General features: G+C 37.7%; 1 protein-coding gene across 2 annotated transcripts in view; it reads left to right on the plus strand.

Annotated features, from left to right (window-relative positions):
- The window catches only part of l3mbtl2 (L3MBTL histone methyl-lysine binding protein 2), a 21,017-nt gene continuing 1,913 nt past the window's right edge, over positions 1–19,104 (plus strand). The window contains exons 1-14 of one of the 2 annotated variants that reach the window (XM_066665269.1): positions 1–83; positions 859–1,284; positions 1,809–1,941; positions 10,769–10,902; positions 11,266–11,383; positions 11,551–11,627; positions 13,330–13,447; positions 13,832–13,966; positions 14,066–14,154; positions 16,668–16,917; positions 17,142–17,218; positions 17,334–17,438; positions 18,686–18,833; positions 18,951–19,033. In XM_066665269.1, the coding sequence (XP_066521366.1) occupies positions 949–1,284; positions 1,809–1,941; positions 10,769–10,902; positions 11,266–11,383; positions 11,551–11,627; positions 13,330–13,447; positions 13,832–13,966; positions 14,066–14,154; positions 16,668–16,917; positions 17,142–17,218; positions 17,334–17,438; positions 18,686–18,833; positions 18,951–19,033 (1,803 nt within the window). In that variant the 5' untranslated portion in view covers positions 1–83; positions 859–948. The remainder of the gene's footprint in view (positions 84–858; positions 1,285–1,808; positions 1,942–10,768; positions 10,903–11,265; positions 11,384–11,550; positions 11,628–13,329; positions 13,448–13,831; positions 13,967–14,065; positions 14,155–16,667; positions 16,918–17,141; positions 17,219–17,333; positions 17,439–18,685; positions 18,834–18,950; positions 19,034–19,104) is intronic. The other variant, XM_066665270.1, reaches the window with a different exon arrangement.

Consider the following 19,104-nt stretch of genomic DNA (forward strand, 5'->3'; position numbering starts at 1 on the left):
GAGGTCTTAATACTTTCAGTCCTCAATCCGCAAAGAAGCGGGAGAAATCTGAAGAAGGACCAGTGTGGATGAATTATATATAGGTGGGGAGACACTATTATTTGTGAAGTATTTTCTGTTCTGTTTTATATGTGTTTCTTTATTGGCATTTTTTGCTTTAACTGCGAATTTATATCACACGGGAGGCCTTCCTTGATGTGCAAAGACGGGTGATTTTGAACCCGAGTGGTGTGTTTTCTGTATTATGAAACATGTAGGAGATTCCGCGTGTACACTTCAAGTAAGGCCGTAAAGGGAAAATAAATCTCAAACATTTCGGGCGAAAAAACAACGACAACACATCTGTAACGTAGGGCAGCATACAATTATTGAGAACACAAATGCATTAAAAAGAAGATAAAACACGTGCACTGAATGTTGACAAAAACGAGGAAGAAAAAGTTTGATGTGGAACATGGAGGGGACACAAACAACAGAAAGCCGAATACATTCAGTTGGAGCACATACATTAAGGCTGACACAAAACCACCGAACATACGTTGAGGGAGAGCACAAATGAGCTTTCCAGACAAAAAAAAAAAAACAACAACAAAAACACGTATCTCTTTTTACATTGACGTCCATTAAAAGTAAAATTTTTGTGTCTCCTGTAAAGTTACTATTTTAGGGATATGTGTTAGTATGAAACATTAAATTTACACAACAGCTTTGAGGCACAACATGTGCTATTAAAACTCTAGTCGTGTTCTTCTTAATGTTCTTGAGTTCCTCCCTCATGGCCACTGTAGTGTATATTTCTGCACCTTATGTGTGCTAATATATTTTCCAACTAATAATCATCTATCCATTATTTAACAGGAGCTGTTTTTGGAAGATCTGTTGAAGACCAAAAAAAAAAAACCCTGAAAAAAAACACTGATCTCTGTCTGACCAAAAAAACCTGAGAATATGCCCAACTGCTGTGCAGCATATGGATGTGGAAAGACACACAAGGACAATGTTACTATGTTCAGATTTCCCAAGGACACTGATGAGTTTTGCAAATGGGAAAAGCAGGTACAGAGGACTAGACGAAAATGGTTTGCCAAAGGCTTTTCTTTTTTGTGCTCTGAACATTTTAGCAAGGACTGTTTTGAGCCCAGATCTGCTGCAATGGCCAAAGCAATGGGGTTCAGGGGACTCGAGCTGAAGGAAGGAGCTGTTCCCACAATTTTTTTCCGGCGAGCTTGCAGTCCAAATAAAAAGAAACTAGTTGTGTTCACAGAGCCTCAGAACCATGACACAGTGAGTACAAGTAACTTAGCTCAAAGACACAGCAAGCAAAAATACTAATGTGTTCACAAGTTCATGGCCATGCCACAAAACTAAGATGATTTTATGTCATGACACATGACAGACCTGTCTAGACCTGACTAGTTACACTGCAGGTACAGGAGGTTCATATTCAGTAAACAGCTACAATGTTTTATAGTGACTTTTATTATACAGGGTTTACAAAAGAGCCATCCATTTAAAGAGATTATTCCACTACACCAGTACTTTTATTAAAAAAAAAAAAAAAAGAGAGAACACTGGTGTGCGGGCATAGCTAAATGGAGCCCAACCAAGTAGTGTCTGAGACTGAACTATATTTTGAACAAGATTCAGTACAACGTAATGCATTATAAACAGATGTTTAGGAACAGTCCAAGAAAATCTTATATATTGGTCCTTTAGAAATTATTTAGATTTATTTTAGTGCTGCTACATATGTAAATGTGATTTTTCATCTTTTATATCGCCATGTATTTTTTGTTCTCTATATGAAGTCAGAGTATACAGGGGCTCCTTTGGATGCAGACCCTGAGGCTGAAGAAGAGCAGGAAGAGGAAGAAAACTGTGAACGGGTGCAATCTGATGGACGTAGAAATCAACCAGGTACAGATGAAGTAAATTTTTCTAGTAAGTGTAAGCTAATGAAAATAAAAAAATATGTTGAGCTAAAAAAATTATTTATAAAATATAAAAATTATTTCCTATTCTTTCCAAAAACATTTACTCAAAGCATATGGATGCTCATGCTTTTTGTGTGTGTTTTTGTCTAACAGTACAAGTGTTTTGTAGATGTTGGTATAACTTTCTCTGTCATTGTTGTGCAAGAAGCTTGCTAGCTTTCATCAAGGGTCTTTTAGCTCTGTAAAGGAATCTGCACATAAAAAAATATTTTGTGTGAACTGGTACATGGATTTTGATCTAATCCCCATGATCTTGGTGTCAAAACGTACTCAGAACCGTGCCAGTCAATAATTATCAAAAATATCTGGAACTTTCAAATCAAAATGGCCACCATATGCAAATGATCCTGTACTATTAATGGCATGTTTTATTTTAACTCCTGTATACTTTACTCAAATCAGATTAACATTCAGACATTGCTTTAAGACATTATCCTGATATAGCATGCATATGCTGGTGCATAAAATATTGTAGCTATAATGTCTAGTTATGTCTTTTTGGCAGTTACTTAAGGACAGCTTGATACTGGCAAAAGGATTTATGTCGTTGGCCAATCAGAATTCAGCAGGTTTTTGACAGGCTTAACAATGCCCAATAATCATGAAATTTGAATGTCCATGGACACACTTTGTAAAAGCCTACAAAGTTTTGTGTTGGTAGCCACAAGGGTGCGCATTTCATGTTTTTAACCTTAAAATATGGAATATATATTATGAACACCACCTTGTTTCTACATTCACTGTCTATTTACTCAGCTCTACTGACCACAGGAGCAGTTTGTAGTTATAAACTGCCTCTTGTTCTTCATACCTTGAATGCTCCCTTTCACCGTATTCATCAATGGCCAGGACCCCTACAGAGCATATATGTTGTGGGTGGTGGAGTTTTTAAATCTGTGTCAGTGCTGGACTGAGAATAGTCCTAAACCAAGAACATTCAGCCGGCATCACCCTGTGTCCACTGATGAAGGATTAGCATCAGACAAGCTACTGTCACTGACATTATATCTACAAGGTGGACCAATGAGGTGTGTATGTTTAACACATTATACAGTGAATAGACACAGTGATTTAAGACTCCAGCAGCACTGCTGTCTCTGACCCACATATCAGTACAACACACACTATCACCACCTGATGGCAGTGGTGCACTGAGAATGATCCACTGCCCAAATTATATCTGCTAAATGCAGGTCCACTGGAAGTCTCAATCATTGAAGAACGCACAAAACATACACACACAACACCCAACAAAACTGCAATGGCATGTAAGGCCTTATACTTGCAAATGTAAGCAATACCCTCAAAACATTCAAACCATTCAATGTTTTATGAACAAAACCCACTTCCCCATCCCTCTCTCAAATCAATCAATCAATCAATCAAATTTTATCTATATAGCACTTTTCACAACAAAAAGTCGTCACAAAGCAGCTTTACAGAGATCCGGGTCCAAGCCTCCTATGAGCAAGCCAGGGGCAACAGTGGCAAGGAAAAACTCCTTCAGCACACGAGGAAGAAACATTGGAAGGAACCAAGACACATATGGGGAACACATCCTCCTCGGGTCGACACTGGAGACACAGCAGAGAACAGAAGTAAAAGTGAACTGATGACAGATGAAATATGAATGAAGAATATATAAAGAGGAGATAAAATATAGATACAATATAGAGATACAGGAGATAAAACAGCACGGCCAAGCATGATAGTGTAGATGAGACAAGGCCGGGATTTTGTACAGGACACGGGCTGGATCAGGGCAACACCTGGAAAGCAGCAGGACATCTCAAAGTATGAGAGAGACAGGAGAAAGAAAACCAGACAAAGGGAACAAATAAAAATACAGAGGTTAGTAGGTTCATGGTAAAGAATGGGTGAAATTGCCCTGCGAAAAAAGCTTACATGGGTCAGGCAAGAGAACCCAAGCAACAGACAACGTGTTGGTGGTTACCAGAACCTAACTAAAAAAGCTGTAGCTATGATAGTATGACAGGGTTAATACATTCATTAATTAATTCATTCATTATCTGTAACCGCTTATCCAGTTCAGGGTCACGTTGGGTCCAGAGCCTACCTGGAATCATTGGGCCCAAGGTGGGAATACACCCTGGAGGGAGCGCCAGTCCTTCACAGGGCAACACAGACACACACATTTTCACTCACACCTACGGACACTTTTGAGTCGCCAATCCAGGGTTAATACAGAGCAGTGATAATATGAAAACCAGCTTGAACACCAACAGAGAAGGAATGACCTGAAAGTGAGTGATTAACCAAAAGCTTGTTTGAAAAGGTCAGTTTTTAATCTAGATTTAAAGATTCAGAGTGTGTCTGAGCCCTGAACAGTAACCGAAAGGCTATTCCAGAGTTGAGGAGCTTTGTGAGAAAACCTGCAGTGTTTTTCATAATGCGAGGAACTAAGAGTAGATGGGCATCCTGTGAACGAAGTGTACACGACAGGTGATAAGGTATGAGAAGTTCAGTAAGATAATGCGGGCCTAAACCATTTAGAGATTTATAAGCTAAGAGGAGTATTTTATAGTCAGTATGACATTTTATGGGTAGCCAGTGTAGGGACGAGAGAACTTATGGTCAAATTTTGGTCAAATTTTCTAGCTCTAGTGAACACCCTGGCTGCTGCATTTTGAACTAACTGAAGCTCGTGTAACGCTTTGCACGAGCTCCCTGCCAGGTGCACATTGCAGTAGTCTAGACGTGAAGTTATAAAAGCATGCACTAGTTTGCATCTTTTAAGGATAAAATATGCAGAGTTTTGGCAATATTGCGTAGGTGGAAGTTTGACAGTATTGGATATGTGGGTATCAAAAGTGAGAGTCGATTCAAAGGCTACCGCTAAGTTTTTAATGATGGTACTGTGTTTTACTGTTGAATTATCAAGATTAATAGCAGCATTTCTGAGTGAATGTTTCTGAGTGTCTGTACCTAGTAACAAGACCTCGTTTCTATCAGAATTTAACATGAGAAACTTTTGCCTCATCCTGTATTTCATTTCAGTTAGACATTCTGTTATTTTAAGTAGACAAGCAACATCATTAGGTTTGGCTGATATATACAGTTGTGTCATCAGCATAACAGTGGGATTGAATACCATGCTTACGGATTAGTCTACCCAGTGGCAGCATGTATAGTGTGAATAATACAGGGCCAAGCACAGACCTTTGTGGAACACCATATTTAACTAAAGTATGATTAGAGGATTTATTATTCAGATAAACAAATTGATAACAGTCAGATAAATAGGATCCTAACCAAGAGAGGGCAGATCCTTTTATTCCTACCAGATTTTCCAGCCTATCGAGAAGTATGGTATCAAATGCTGCACTAAGGTCAAGCAGCACCAGAATAGAGATATAGCCTTAATCAAGTGAATGGAGTAAGTCCTTAGTTACTCTTGTTAGAGCTGTTTCTGTGCTGTGATTTGGTCTAAATCCAGACTGAAAAATGTCATGAATGTCATTGTTTTGTAGGTAAGAACACAGCTGCTGTGACATGACTTTTTTCTATAATCTTAGCAATAAAAGGGAGGTTTGATTATGGGTCTGTAGTTTGCGAGCACAAGAGAGTCAAGGTTGGGTTTTTTAATAATTGGTTTGATTACTGCTAGTTTCAGAGGTTTAGGTACTTATCCAATGTTGATGGATGAGGTTATTATTGTGAGCAATGGTCTAATGACTTTAGGTAAGATCTGTTTAAATAATTGTGTTGGTATAGGATCCAGTAAGCATGAAGTTGATTTAGATGAGCTAATTAAACTAAGAAAATCACTTTCATTGACAGAACTGAAGTAGTCTAAGTGCACCTCAGAGCTGGCAGGGTGTTCACAAGTACCGAATGCCACTTTGGACTGATTTTGGATTTTGAGGCGAATGCAATCAATTTTATCATTAAAAACCCCATAAAGTCATTACTACAGAAATAAGAGGGCACAATGGAGTTAATTTCCTTTTTGTTGCTAATTAGATTTGATACAGTGCTAAAAAGGAATCTAGGGTTGTCTTTGTTGTTTTCTATAAGAGAAGAGATTTGTCTTTAGATAGAAGTGATTTGGCTTTAGATAAGGCATGTTTGTAGTCAGTGAGGCTATGCTGTCGTGCAATTTGGAAACATTCTAGTTTTGTGTGTCTCCATTTACGTGCATGGTTACGAGCAGCCAGTTTTAAGGCACAGTTGCTGTCACTGTACCATGGAGCAAGCCTTTTCTCTCTAAATTGTTTGGTCTTGACTGGTGCAACACTATATCTAGGTTTGTACACAGCAAAGTTTGTAGGTTGTTTGTAATGAACTTGAGGTCATTAGGGTGAGTTGGAAAAGAAATGGTGGTAAGGTCTGGAAGGTTATTGATAAAATCACTAACTGTTGATGTTATAGTGCGCTTTCTAATATAGTGTGGCTGTGGACAGATATCAAAGTTTAATGCAATTTCATATATGATTAGATGGTGATCAGAGATGGTCTCATGTAGTGAGAGATTGGATAGATTCTTTATCTCAATGCCCCTTGTTAACACTAGGTCCAATGTGTGTTTGCATTGATGAGTGGGCCCAGTAACATTCTGAGTGAACCCTAGCGCATACAAAATTGATTCAAATGCAGTTTTAAAGTGGATCATGATCATTCTCAAAGTGAATATTGAAATCACCAACAATTAAGGCCTTTTCTGAAACTATAACTACACTTGAGAGAAAATCAGCAAATTCACAAAGAAATTCTGTATAAGGGCCAGGAGGATGATAGATTGTGATGAGCATAAGAGTGTCTCCTTTTTGATGCAGTAACTTTAAGAGTAAGCACTTCAAAGGATTTAGTGTCATAACCAGATTTTTGTGTTGTGTCTGTGGTAGGGTCATAAATTGTGGGCAACTGTAATAGCTGAAGTCAGGGGGAGTGGACTCATTTAGGGCAATGTATTCATTGGGTTTAGCCCATGTTTTGCAGAGACATAATGCATAAAGTTTGTTATCAGCAATAATATCACTGACAATGAGGGCTTTTAGATGCTAGAGATCGTATATTTAAAAGCCATAATTTAATGCTAGAAGTGCTGAAATATTGCATTCGCTGCAGTGCCTTGGTGTTAATTCTAATTAGGCTGTTAAAACTAATTTTTGGGCGTCTGTGATGGCGCTCCATCCAGGTGCAGGCGTGTAGAACCGCCGTGGCAGAGGAGCCGGAGTGGCCACGGCCACGTAGGAGGGGTCGCGGGCTGCCTTCTCCCGGGTCTCGTCTTCTCCCGCTGGAGCTGCGTCTACTTCTCCAGGTGACGCTGAATCCGGTGACCCAGCTGCTTGAGCTCTGCACCGAGCTCAGAAAGGGCTCGTTCCTCAGCAGGCGCTATGAAGAGAAAAAATAAACAATGAGTAATAATATGTATGAAAAAACATTGAATTTGGAGCATTTTGTTGATTTGTAGGATTTTGTTGTCCACAGAGATGCACACAAACTACACCTACCCAACAGTTTTGTTGTCTATAGCTGTTATGGTTTCTTCTGCATACTCATTTGTTTAGGAGAAAAAGAATAATAAATAAAGCTGCAAGCGGCGATTTAAGGGTTCATTGCAGTCTATGTGTAACTTTTGCTTACATTTGCAAGTACAAGGCCTCATATGCCATTGCAAAGTTATTTGGTATTTTTCGTATATGCAGTATTTCTAAGTGTGATCTCTCTGTGGGCCTCTCAGTCAGCGTTTGTGCAGAAGCAGAGAGTGGAGCAGAATAACTTGGACGTTATTGTGAGTGGTCAAGTTCATGTTTCCACATATCACATGCTATGTTCACAGGCCATTACAAAAAATTTCCACAGTAAAATTTCTTCATCTTCAAGATATCAATAGTCTGTTATATTGTGTCTTTAGTGAGCCTTTCAGATTTTTGAGACACTGAAAATAAAGAGATAATATCTGTAGTTTTTCCACGGTATGGAAGTTGTGTTCGTATTTTGCCATCTAGCGGCGAACAGAATGAAACTAATGCAGCTTTTAAGGTGAAAGAGAAAATGCTAATGAATCGATTGCTCATGCTTTGTATCCCGGATTTGTACTCTGAATTTTTTGTAAATCGTATTGTGGTATCTGAATTTCGTCTACCGAATTTGAGCAACTTCAAAATATATTGTTTGAATTTTTTTGAGCTTGAATATTTTTATCTGAATTTATTAACCGTGAATAATAACAGTGAAAACGTGTTCTTGAAATGTCATGAGTTCTATTCAAGAGCAATTATATTCAGATGCATAATTTCAGTGCAAAAAATACAGTGCTATAAATTCAAATGTGGTAATATTTCAAAGTCTGATGAGACAGATTTGCTTCCATAGATTGTAAATAAACGTCTAAAGGACTATATAAACAGCAACAAACAGCAAACAATTTCAAATCGAGCATGTGACCAGTCACCACAGTGAATATCAGATGACAAGAGAGCCCATACTCAACATAGACCCCTTCCCCTACATTCTCTTTGCATCTACCCACAGAGCTCACACTCTCAGTAACATCCAAGTTATTCTGCTCCACTCTCTGCTTCTCCACAAATGCTGACTGAGAGGCCCACAGAGAGTTCACACACAATTTAGAGAAATACTGCATATACGAAAAATACCAAATAACTTTGCAATGGCGTATGAGGCCTTGTACTTGCAAATGTAAGCAAAATTTACACATAGACCGCGATGAACCCTTAAATCGCCACTTGTAGCTTTATATGTTATTCTTTTTCTCCTAAACAAATGAGTATTCAGAAGAAACCATAACAGCTACAGACAACACAACTGTTGGGTCGGTGTATTTTGTGTTCATCTCTGTGGACAACAAAAATGACACCAATTGGTCAATGGGTGGGAGCTATAATGTAGCTAAATGTGTTTTGCCTCATAACTTCTAAACACTGGTAGAATGAGACAAAATTCCAAATTTCCCCGATTCCTTTTGTGCAGACAAACAACTTTGCCACTTGGACCATATGTCTGCCTAATTTAAAATTTGCTAATTTTCATTAAATGCAAAACCTACTTTTGTGAACATGTCCCTGGATTTTGAAACTAGATTCTAGATCTTGGTGTCAAAATGTTCACAGCAGTCTGAAGTTGAATAATTATTAACATATTTCAACATTTTTGGATATGATGGGCACCATATGCAAATAAACATCTCCTGTGATTTGCATACTTTATTCAAATTGAAAGAAATATCAGAGTAGAATGTCAAAGATGGTGCACAATGTCCTATAGGGTGCGCTGTAATAGCTAGGTAGCTGTTTCTCAGCATCCGAGAGTTGGATAATGCTGTTGTCATGCATTCTGCTTCTGTGGGTGATGCTATAAGTGGGGAACTAGGAACATCACAATACGTGCAAAATTGTTAATTTCATTGGCCAATCAGATGTCAGCTGCTGTTTGACATACTTAACGTTGACCAGTCGTCAAGACCTTTGCATGGTATGTCCATGGAGGCACTTCTTATGTAGCTATTAAATTTCATATCCACTAGGGGGCGCAATTCAGGTTTTTAACATGCATGTTTTTTTTGTTGGTCAGTTATGTGAAAATTGATATTTTTGAACTAGTCTGTGGATTTTCAGTCAACCGACAAATAATTGTTTTCGTTGCAATCTGCAGAGTTTGGAGGTAAATAATTATCCAAAAAAGTATGACATTTGGACATGCTGTCATTGCAACATGTGGGTGTACTTTATACATAAACAAATTAAGCCCAAATTAAACCAAAAGGTGTGTGTGTGTGTGTGTCTGTGCCCTGAGGCTGATCATCTTTTTTCAGCTGCTCCCTCCACCACAGAGGATCAACCGTGATCAGCATCATCAATCTGGCACAGATTTATGCCAGATGCCCTTATGCATACCCTAAGGATGCATGTCAAATATGAACAAAATCCACCTGCAGCGGGCGATACAATTGGTTAATAAATTGTTGCTTTAAATTGTTGAGTTTTTGTGTGCTATAGCCCAACTAGGAATGCAGTTGCACCACAGTTTAGTCATGTCATCTGATTTACATTTGGATCAAGCCTATGAATTTTTGTAATATTTGGGGAAAGCATTCCTGAGTCTCAGCTATATTTGTGTGCTTTATTGAATACATGTTCCACCCATTACTGGCAGGGACCTGGTAGCCACACAGTGATGAAAGTCCAAATCTTTTTGATAATTATTAAAATTCAGGTCCAGATGTGCAGTGTGTATACATGCACGGATAAGGTGTTTCCAAAGTAAAAAGTGTCTGTTAATTACTATTGTTTCAACAGTCCTGAGTAGCTGTAGATCTTTTTTTTTTTTTTTTTTTCCCTCCTTTCCCTCTCCCCCCTCCCCCTCTCTCCCCCCTTTTTCTTCTTCCCAGTGTATTATCAGAACATTCAATTTGTTGCTTGCTCATGTAAAGGGTATTTCAAATATATAACCAAAATATATAAAACGTTTCATTACCGACTCCATCTTGAATGCATTTTAGAATGGTTAGTTATGTACAGTCTAGACAGATGAAAAATCTAATTTTCATTTATTAATGATGGGAGATTGCAATTCCACTGCGATCAACAGTCAACATCTCCAACTCTCGCCCTCTTACCATCCTATTTGGACTTTTTAAACACTTTATTGCAGATTTCTTAGGAAAACCTGAGCATAGACAATACCTTCTTATTGCAATAGTCTTCTAAGACCTGGATTTATCTTATCCATCTTTGTTATACTTGTTACCCACTTTTATTTTGACCATAACCGTCTCTCTGTATTGGTAGTGGTCTGTGAGCTGTGTGGTATTTCTGGCACCAGAGGGACCTTCTTCTCCAGGAGCAAGCGTTTCTGCAGTTTGTCCTGCTCACGCTCTTTTTCCTCCAACTCTAAGAAATCTTCCATTTTGGCAAGGCTACAGGTGAACTAGAATGCTTTTGCCTCTGATTAAATATGTGTAAAGATCCATTCCTTATGATAGCTTAAAGAAACTCCATTACTCAAATTTATGCATTTTACATAATATTGAAATTAACGTACTTTATGATGTGTTAATAATTACTTAAGACATTCACACACTGCAAACACACTAATTGCTTTAGTAAAATTTATATAAAAATTATTTTTATTATTTTATTGATATTAAATAACCCCGTTTAATTGTTAGGCCTAACAAAACAGATTTTAAAAATGAGTTACTAAAATAATTGATGGTAATTACCTTCACGTGATAATGTTTGTGAATATGACATTGAAATATATTTATGCATTTCTAAATGCTAAGGGAAGACCAGCTACTCGGAAGGGTCAGGCATCCCAGAATGCAGTTCCTGCTCCAACACAAGAAACACCATATAAACAAGCATGCTATCAAGGAGGCAGCATGGCTTCTGGACAAGATGGTGAGATTCAAACACCTGTAAGCAACAGTGTGTGTGTGTTGTCTATCTGTTTCACCCCTCTCCTGAAACTTCATTTTTTACTTTATCCAATTTAGCTCAGCATTTCCCACACAAGACCTGGTGCATTGTCATTGTCATAAACATTCATTTTACCTCTCATTTTCCAGCATCCACTGGCTTTGACTGGGGCAGTTACCTTAGGAAACATGGCTACCTCACCGCCCCAGTATCCTGCTTCAGACATGTGAGAATGCTGTGACTTTTCAAATGAGCAATTTTACCACAAATATTTAAAGTAATTGTTGCCACCAAATTAATAATATGATTATTTATTATTTTAACATTTGTTCTATGAAGTGCTGCTTGCATGAAATGAGGAATAAAGTTGCTTTGTTGTCTCTAAATTATTTACGCTAAAGAGCGTAAAGGTCTTAAAGAGAGGAATGGTCTGTGTATTTCCATCCAAAATATTTTATTTGTAATTTGAGATATGTAGCAAATGGAAAAGGACTGGACAAAGTCCAGATACTTTTGCTAAAACATTTTGGGGAAACAAATTGGGAAATTTGGCTTATGCCATGATAACTCTACATTAATGTAGCCCGCTTTTGACCTGATTGTGTTCATAGAAGCTCAGAACCACGAGTAACTTGGCTCAAAAAGACAACAAGCTAAATTACTAATGCTTTCACATGTATAAAGGCCCTTAACATGGAAATTTGAAGTTTCACAACTTTTTAACAAATTTCCAGTTTTGAAACTGATTATGAGCATTGGGGGCGAGGAACAGTCATGTAGTGTGACATAATCAAAGAACAGCGATGTGGCATTTGGGGTAGCCCCTGGCACCCAGACGAAAAGTCTTGCATGTTAGAATCGTTTAAATCTATGGCATGTTCTTAGATGATGACCAATAGGAGGACAGAGACCTGTCTGGCACACACATATAAACATGGAGAAGAGAAACAGAGAGGCTACTGCTGCAGCTTTCAGGAGGAAATGCCCTTGACCTGTTAACACATGACCTCAAGTTCTCTTTGCAGGATACAGAGTCCTTTTTCATAACAATCAGGAACACGTCCACAATTTTTTATATATTATTTACTTTTGCCAGCATCACACAGGTCTTCTTTAGCCCTGACAGTTTCTTGACCTGCATCCAAGACGACATCTGAACTCACGCAATGTCACATAACAAGAATGGTCTGTGTTAAACGTGTATTGTCGCCAGTCTCCCGACCAAAACACAGCACAAATTTATAGCCGTAATCTGACATAATGAATGTTATGGAAGACAAAAATATAGTGTCGTCTGATCCTGACATTAATCTAGTTCCTTGTCACTAAATAAAAAGCAAATTTTTAGCAACTTAATTTTCTTAATGTGTGTTTGAGGAAGTTTGCGCTAAGAAACATGACCATTGACTTTTGGAATCAGTTTATGTTAAAATATTTAATTGAGTCTTTATTTTTGTACTCTTTAACACATAAAATATCATTCTATTCATCATTCTATCATATTGTTGACTCTGCACAATAAAACATCTGTAAATTTTTCCATTACTTAATTTTGAAACAAAGCTTCTTTAGACCAAACACACAGACCCTTATCTCTGGTCATGAGCTGGAAGCATTATTGTTTGTGTCCTAGTATTACTTTGTGTGTCCTGGTCAGTTTAGGAGCATTATCTGTCCAGAGTACTGTTGAACATAGGCTTTTGATAATATTTTTTTTATTGTGACCTAAAAAAAAATCACATTTGATTAGAAACCTGGATATGGGCCATTTTTACCTGCTATATGCGTGTAGCTTAAATATCAGTGTAATGTCTGATTCATGCCATGAAGAACAAAGCGAAATATAATGACAGTATACATTTAGCATTAAAATTTATTGTTAATTTCTGACCCAAATTGCAAATGAATGTTTATTCCTGGCCACACAGGTACCACTTTGTGCCCAGTGGGAGGATATTGAGTTGGGTGTGAAGGTGGAGGTACAAAATGCTCACTCTGCTTTGTTGACAAAGGTTTATTGGATCGCAACCATCATTCAGCTCACAGGTACTGCATTTATCTGTAGTTTGGAGTCTAATTCCATTCCAAGTGTTGGCTTTTTAAAACATAAAACGCACTATGGTTGCCCTTTTATAGCATGTACAATCCTGAAATGTTCTAAAAGTATGATGTGATACTAAGGGAAGAACAGAAAATATAATGAACATTTGTGTAGTTTACTGTATAGTGTGGTTTAATTTCAAGGGCAAAGTTGAATTATATGATATTTCTATCAATTTTAAAGTTTACATGGACCTTTTGTTCAGTTTAGTGTAAGATATTTGAATGAATTTTCTTTGTATCACTTTTTTATTATTTATTTATTTTTAGCTTTTAGTTCATAATAAAAGCTTTAATTTATTTAAATGCTTAAGTTTTATTCTTTATCAGGCTACAGAGCCCTGTTACGCTATGAGGGTTTTGAGGATGATGATAGCTATGATTTTTGGTGTAACCTGGGCAGTGCAGAAGTCCATCCCATTGGCTGGTGTGCAGTAAATGGCAAACTACTTGTTCCACCTCAAGGTGAGTTGGAATACTTTAAAGGATAAATCCTTTATGTCTTAAGTCTTTGAAAAATAAAAAAACAATACATTGTTTATGTTACTGCTTAATATTTTTAAGCTCTCCAGAATGGTATAAGTGACTGGAAATCACATTTAATGAAGAGACTTGTTGGAGCCTGTACACTCCCTGTGGATTTTCATTTGAAGGTAACTACAAACTGTCATATTTTATATTTGATTTATGTTTTGTTCTGTTATTGCATGTATCAAGCTGAATGTTTTATTTAAAGGCTTTTGGCATTTCATTTTCCATTCCTAATATATAAATACACTTGTAACTAGAGCCGCTAGCAGCTATCTGCGGGTTCAAGTACTAACTGGCTTAATATGGCAGTCAAGTTAAATCTGACAACTCCTGTACTATGAATTGATCGGGAGAGGATTTATTGACATTTGTGGCTATGGCAAAATTGTTAGATATTGAGCATAGGTATGTGCAGTGTCAGATTATTTGTAATAGGTGCTTGTGTTTGTGACATGCGTTCTACAGTCTCTGAGGTGTGTTTGTTTCTGTGTGATGTGTGTGATGTCAGAGGGCCTTTGTGTGATGTATGTAATTTGTGAGAAGTGCTTTTAAAATCGGACAGACAGAATAGTACTATAGTATATTACTATATAGATTATATACTATAAACTTGTATATTACAGGTGCTGATCATAAAATTAGAATATCATGAAAAAGTTGATTTATTTCACTAATTCCATTCAAGGAGTTAAACTTGCATATTATACTCATTTATTACACACAGGCTGTTTACACACAACTATTTAAGGGAGTACTACTCTATGGATATTTTCCTAACATGGAAATATGTGGTATCAGCCGAATCCTATAGACCTGGCCTATAATAATTATCAATAAAATGCTGAACTTTCATCACTATGTGGCTTACAGGCCCCTCCCAATAATAGAGATCCAGCATGAATTCTAGAAATCACAAATGCACCTAGAACTCAAAAACGCTTTCCCCAAAAATTTCAAAACTGCACATGCTTGATCAGTATGAGGATCAGATGACATGATTAAATTGTGGTGCCACTGCAATCCTAGATGGCGCTATAACACAATCTGTTAAATCAGTTATTGTCCAATTGTAGCGCCCCCTTTTGGTGGATTGGAGTCAAATTGTATATGCTTCTTCATAGTAAGGCCATACATAAGTTTGTCAAATTTGGTCTTGATTGGGCGTAATTTGTTTGAGTTCCAACTGAAAGAATGTTTAAAGCTCCACACACTTCGATTAATTGATTTATTACAACAACAGTTTGTCCAAATGTTGAACTTTGTTTGATAATTATTGACGTACAGACTCTGCAGATTCTAACAAAGTCAATTGTTTGGGAATAGAGCAAAATTCCACGGACTAGTTCGAAAAGATTCAATTGTGATTAAGAAAATACGATGCATTTTTTGACAACACTTGCAACTACAAAGTTGTGAGACCCTCTGCAGAGTATACGGAGAAGTAAACTGCGTGTCAATACGCTTAATTTTCTCTGAGATATATTAGTGGTTAATTACAAAACTTTTTATGCACTTAGGAAGTGCCACCAAGGACATACCATTCAAATCCCATGATGATTGGACCTTGTTAAGGTTGTCAAACATCTGCTGACATCTGATTGGCCGATGACGATCACAATTTTGCCCGAATCGAATTGTCCTTAAATTTCCACTTTTAGCCTTGTCCACAGAAGCAGCATGCCAAACGGCGGTCCGATCTGCCTTGCGGATGCTGAGATATAGACTTGTAGCATTTACAGCGCCCCCTATATGAATATTGGCTCCTCCTTTGACATACTACCTCAGAATCAAATCTGGAAGTAGAATATAAAATTTGAACACATTTGAGTAAAGTATGAAATTGTTATAAATTTATAAGTAAAACATACGATAAACCGAAGAGGTTCATTTGCATATGGCGGCCATCTTGAATCTAAATTTCTACGTTTTTTTGATTATTAACCATCAGACTCCTGCAAACATTTTGGCACCAAGTTCAAGAGAATTGGACAAAAATCCCCAGACTAGTTCGCAAAAGTAGTTTTTATTCAAATTAGCGTTAAAATAATGTGGGAAAATTGAAATTTTGACTAACCCGTTTTTGATTTGTCAGGACCCAAGGAATCAGGGGAAAAAAGATTTTTGTCTCTACGCCTCACGGTGTAGGAGATATGAACCTAAACGCGTTTCACTTCGCTATAGCGCCATTAGGCCAATCAGTGTAATTTTTGTTGTCCTCCGAGACGAACACAAACTACATCTACCCTCCAAGTGGGGAGTCTGTACGACCTACGGTCTCTTCCGCACAATGACTTTTACAGGAGAAAAGGGAAAAAGAATAATAATAAGAAAAACCGTAACAAATACAATAGGGTTCTACGCACTGTAGTGCTTGAACCCTAAAAATAGTGGTTTAGATAGTAAGTAACACCCTGCCTTTTATGCAGAGGATTGTGGTTTAGTTCCCTGCTTGGATAGGCACACTGCTGCACCAGTGAGTGTCTCCGAGCAAGATTACCAACATTTCATTAACCTATGTGTGTTACATGATTAGAACTGTACATTCTGCTGGATAGGTTAATTTCATAAATTTGCATAATATAAGACAGTGCCTCATTTTAACCATATATCATTCTTTTTTTCCCCTTTCCTTTAGATGGCAGAAAGTATGAAATACCCTTTCAGACAGGGTGTCCGCGTGGAAGTGGTGGACCGCTCTCTGGTTAGCCGCACACGTACAGCAGTGGTGGATACTGTGATTGGGGGCCGTTTGAGGCTTATTTATGAAGATGCTGGATTAGGACCCACTGGTGAAGTGCTTTCTGACTTCTGGTGTCACATGTGCAGCCCCCTGATACACCCCATCAACTGGTCAGTTAGAGTGGGCCATCTCATTAAAGAAACAGGTAAGAGGGTTTCCAGACTAAGGATTTATGGGAGAATAGAAATGGCCCAGACATACTTGAAATAAATTTAATTAATTTATGCTGATAAATTACTATTTAATTAAAGTATTTGTTTGTAGTAATTAATTTATTTATGCATAAATGTGCAATTATTTTTATTTTAATTATTTTTGTTCTTGTCCACTTACATCTGGCTAAAATGTTTGTGTGCAATTCTTTCACAGATAAGTCTGTTGACATGAGCAGTCATCCTACATTCCGCAAGGGGTTCTCTGACAGTGTACCAAATCAGTTTCTGAAGGTCAGTGTCTATTGAAATCAAATTGTTAATTACCTATTTGACTCAATACATAAATATTTTACTAATGTTGTTATTATTATTATTATTATTGATTTTATTTACTTATTTTTTTAAGTTAAGAACTGTTTATATGGACGGAGGCTTTTTTGAAGAGGGTATGAAGTTGGAGGCTATTGATCCCCTGAATTTGGGGAATATCTGTGTAGCATCAGTTCAAAAGGTACAGTTATTATTGCATGTTAGTGTGATTATTGTAGTATTGTATTGTCTTTTAATGTTTATGTAAATGACAACCTGTAAAATCAGTGTTTTCATTGATCAGTTTTGTCCCAAACGTAATGAGAGAATAGTCAAGCAGCATCTCTCACCATGGGTGGCACAGTGGCACAACAGTGGCTATCACACAGCTCCTGGGGTTGTGGGTTAGTGCCCAGCTCCGGGTGTCTGAGAGGAGTTTGGTGTGTTTTCCCCGTGTCTGTGTGGGTTTTCTCTGGGTGCTCTGGTTTCCTCCCACAGCTGGTAGGTGGATTGGCTAATCAAAAAATTATAGTGTCAATGTGTGTGTGTGTGTGTGTGTCATCCTGCAAAGGACTGGCACCCACTCCGAGGTGTGTTCCTACCTTGTGTCCAGTGATTCCGTGTAGGCTCCTGACCCACCAGTTACAGACAATGAATGAATGAATGAATCTCTCAGCACAAGACTGCAAAGTATTTAAGTCTTTCTCCATCTACAAAACATAATATTGTGAAAATTGTTTTATAATATACACAAATCTTCCATAACATTATGACCACCACTTTGTTTCTACACTCACTGTCCACAGGAGCACTTTGTAGTTCTACAATTACAGACTGGTGTCTGTTGCTTTGTATACTTTGTTTGTCCCCTTTCACCCTATTCTTCAATAATCCATTTACGTGACTAGAGGATGACAAACACACAGTGCAGCAATAGATGAGCTAGTGTCTCTGACTTTACATATACAAGGCGGACCAATGAGGTTGGTGTGTCTAACAGAGTGGACACAGTGTTTAACCACTTCAGCAGCACCTCTGTGTCTAATCCACTAGTACCACCACAACTCACATTATGACATTACCACCATATCAGTGTCACTGCAGCTCTGACAATGATTCACCGCCCAAATCATACCTGCCATGTTTTGGTCTTAAAGAACAGGGTGAATGGGGGATCTAAATTATGCAAAGGACCAAATGGTCTGTAATTGTAAAATTACAAAGTGCTCCTGTATATTCAGTTGAACTCGAGAAGGGACAGTGAGTGTAGAACCAAGGTGGTCATAATATTATGGTTGATTGGTGTATATTTATTTTTACTGATTATTTTTAATGCATTTTTAGAAAGCGTTCCCACTTTGCTTGGAATGGGGTTTGAAATACAAATAATGTAGGACATTCATCTGTTAACTTTCACATTGCAACTATGGTCTCTTTCTGGTCTTTCAGGTGCTCTTAGATGGCTATCTCATGGTTGGCATTGATGGTGTAGAAATTGGTGATGGCTCAGACTGGTTTTGCTACCATGCAAGCTCACATGCCATATTACCTTCAGGATACTGTCAAAACAACGACATACCCCTCACTTTGCCCCCTGGTGTGTGATTGCTTTTATTATTCTCACTTCCTCTTATTTTAAGAATGCATTTGTACTGCCAGATGTATGAAGTAGTATGTGTAATATTCATGAGCTTATAGACTTATTTTTCCCTAGGCTACGATCACGCAACATTCACATGGCCCAAATATATGGAAGAAACAGGAGCTGTTGCTGCTCCACGCAGGTTATTTAACACTGTATGTAATGTTGTTGTTTTGTTTTTTTTATTTTCACACATCCAGCAAATTTTAACCAGACTGAATCACTT

Source organism: Hoplias malabaricus, chromosome 3, assembly GCF_029633855.1.
Source record: "Hoplias malabaricus isolate fHopMal1 chromosome 3, fHopMal1.hap1, whole genome shotgun sequence".
In the NCBI taxonomy this organism is placed as follows: Eukaryota; Metazoa; Chordata; class Actinopteri; order Characiformes; family Erythrinidae; genus Hoplias; species Hoplias malabaricus.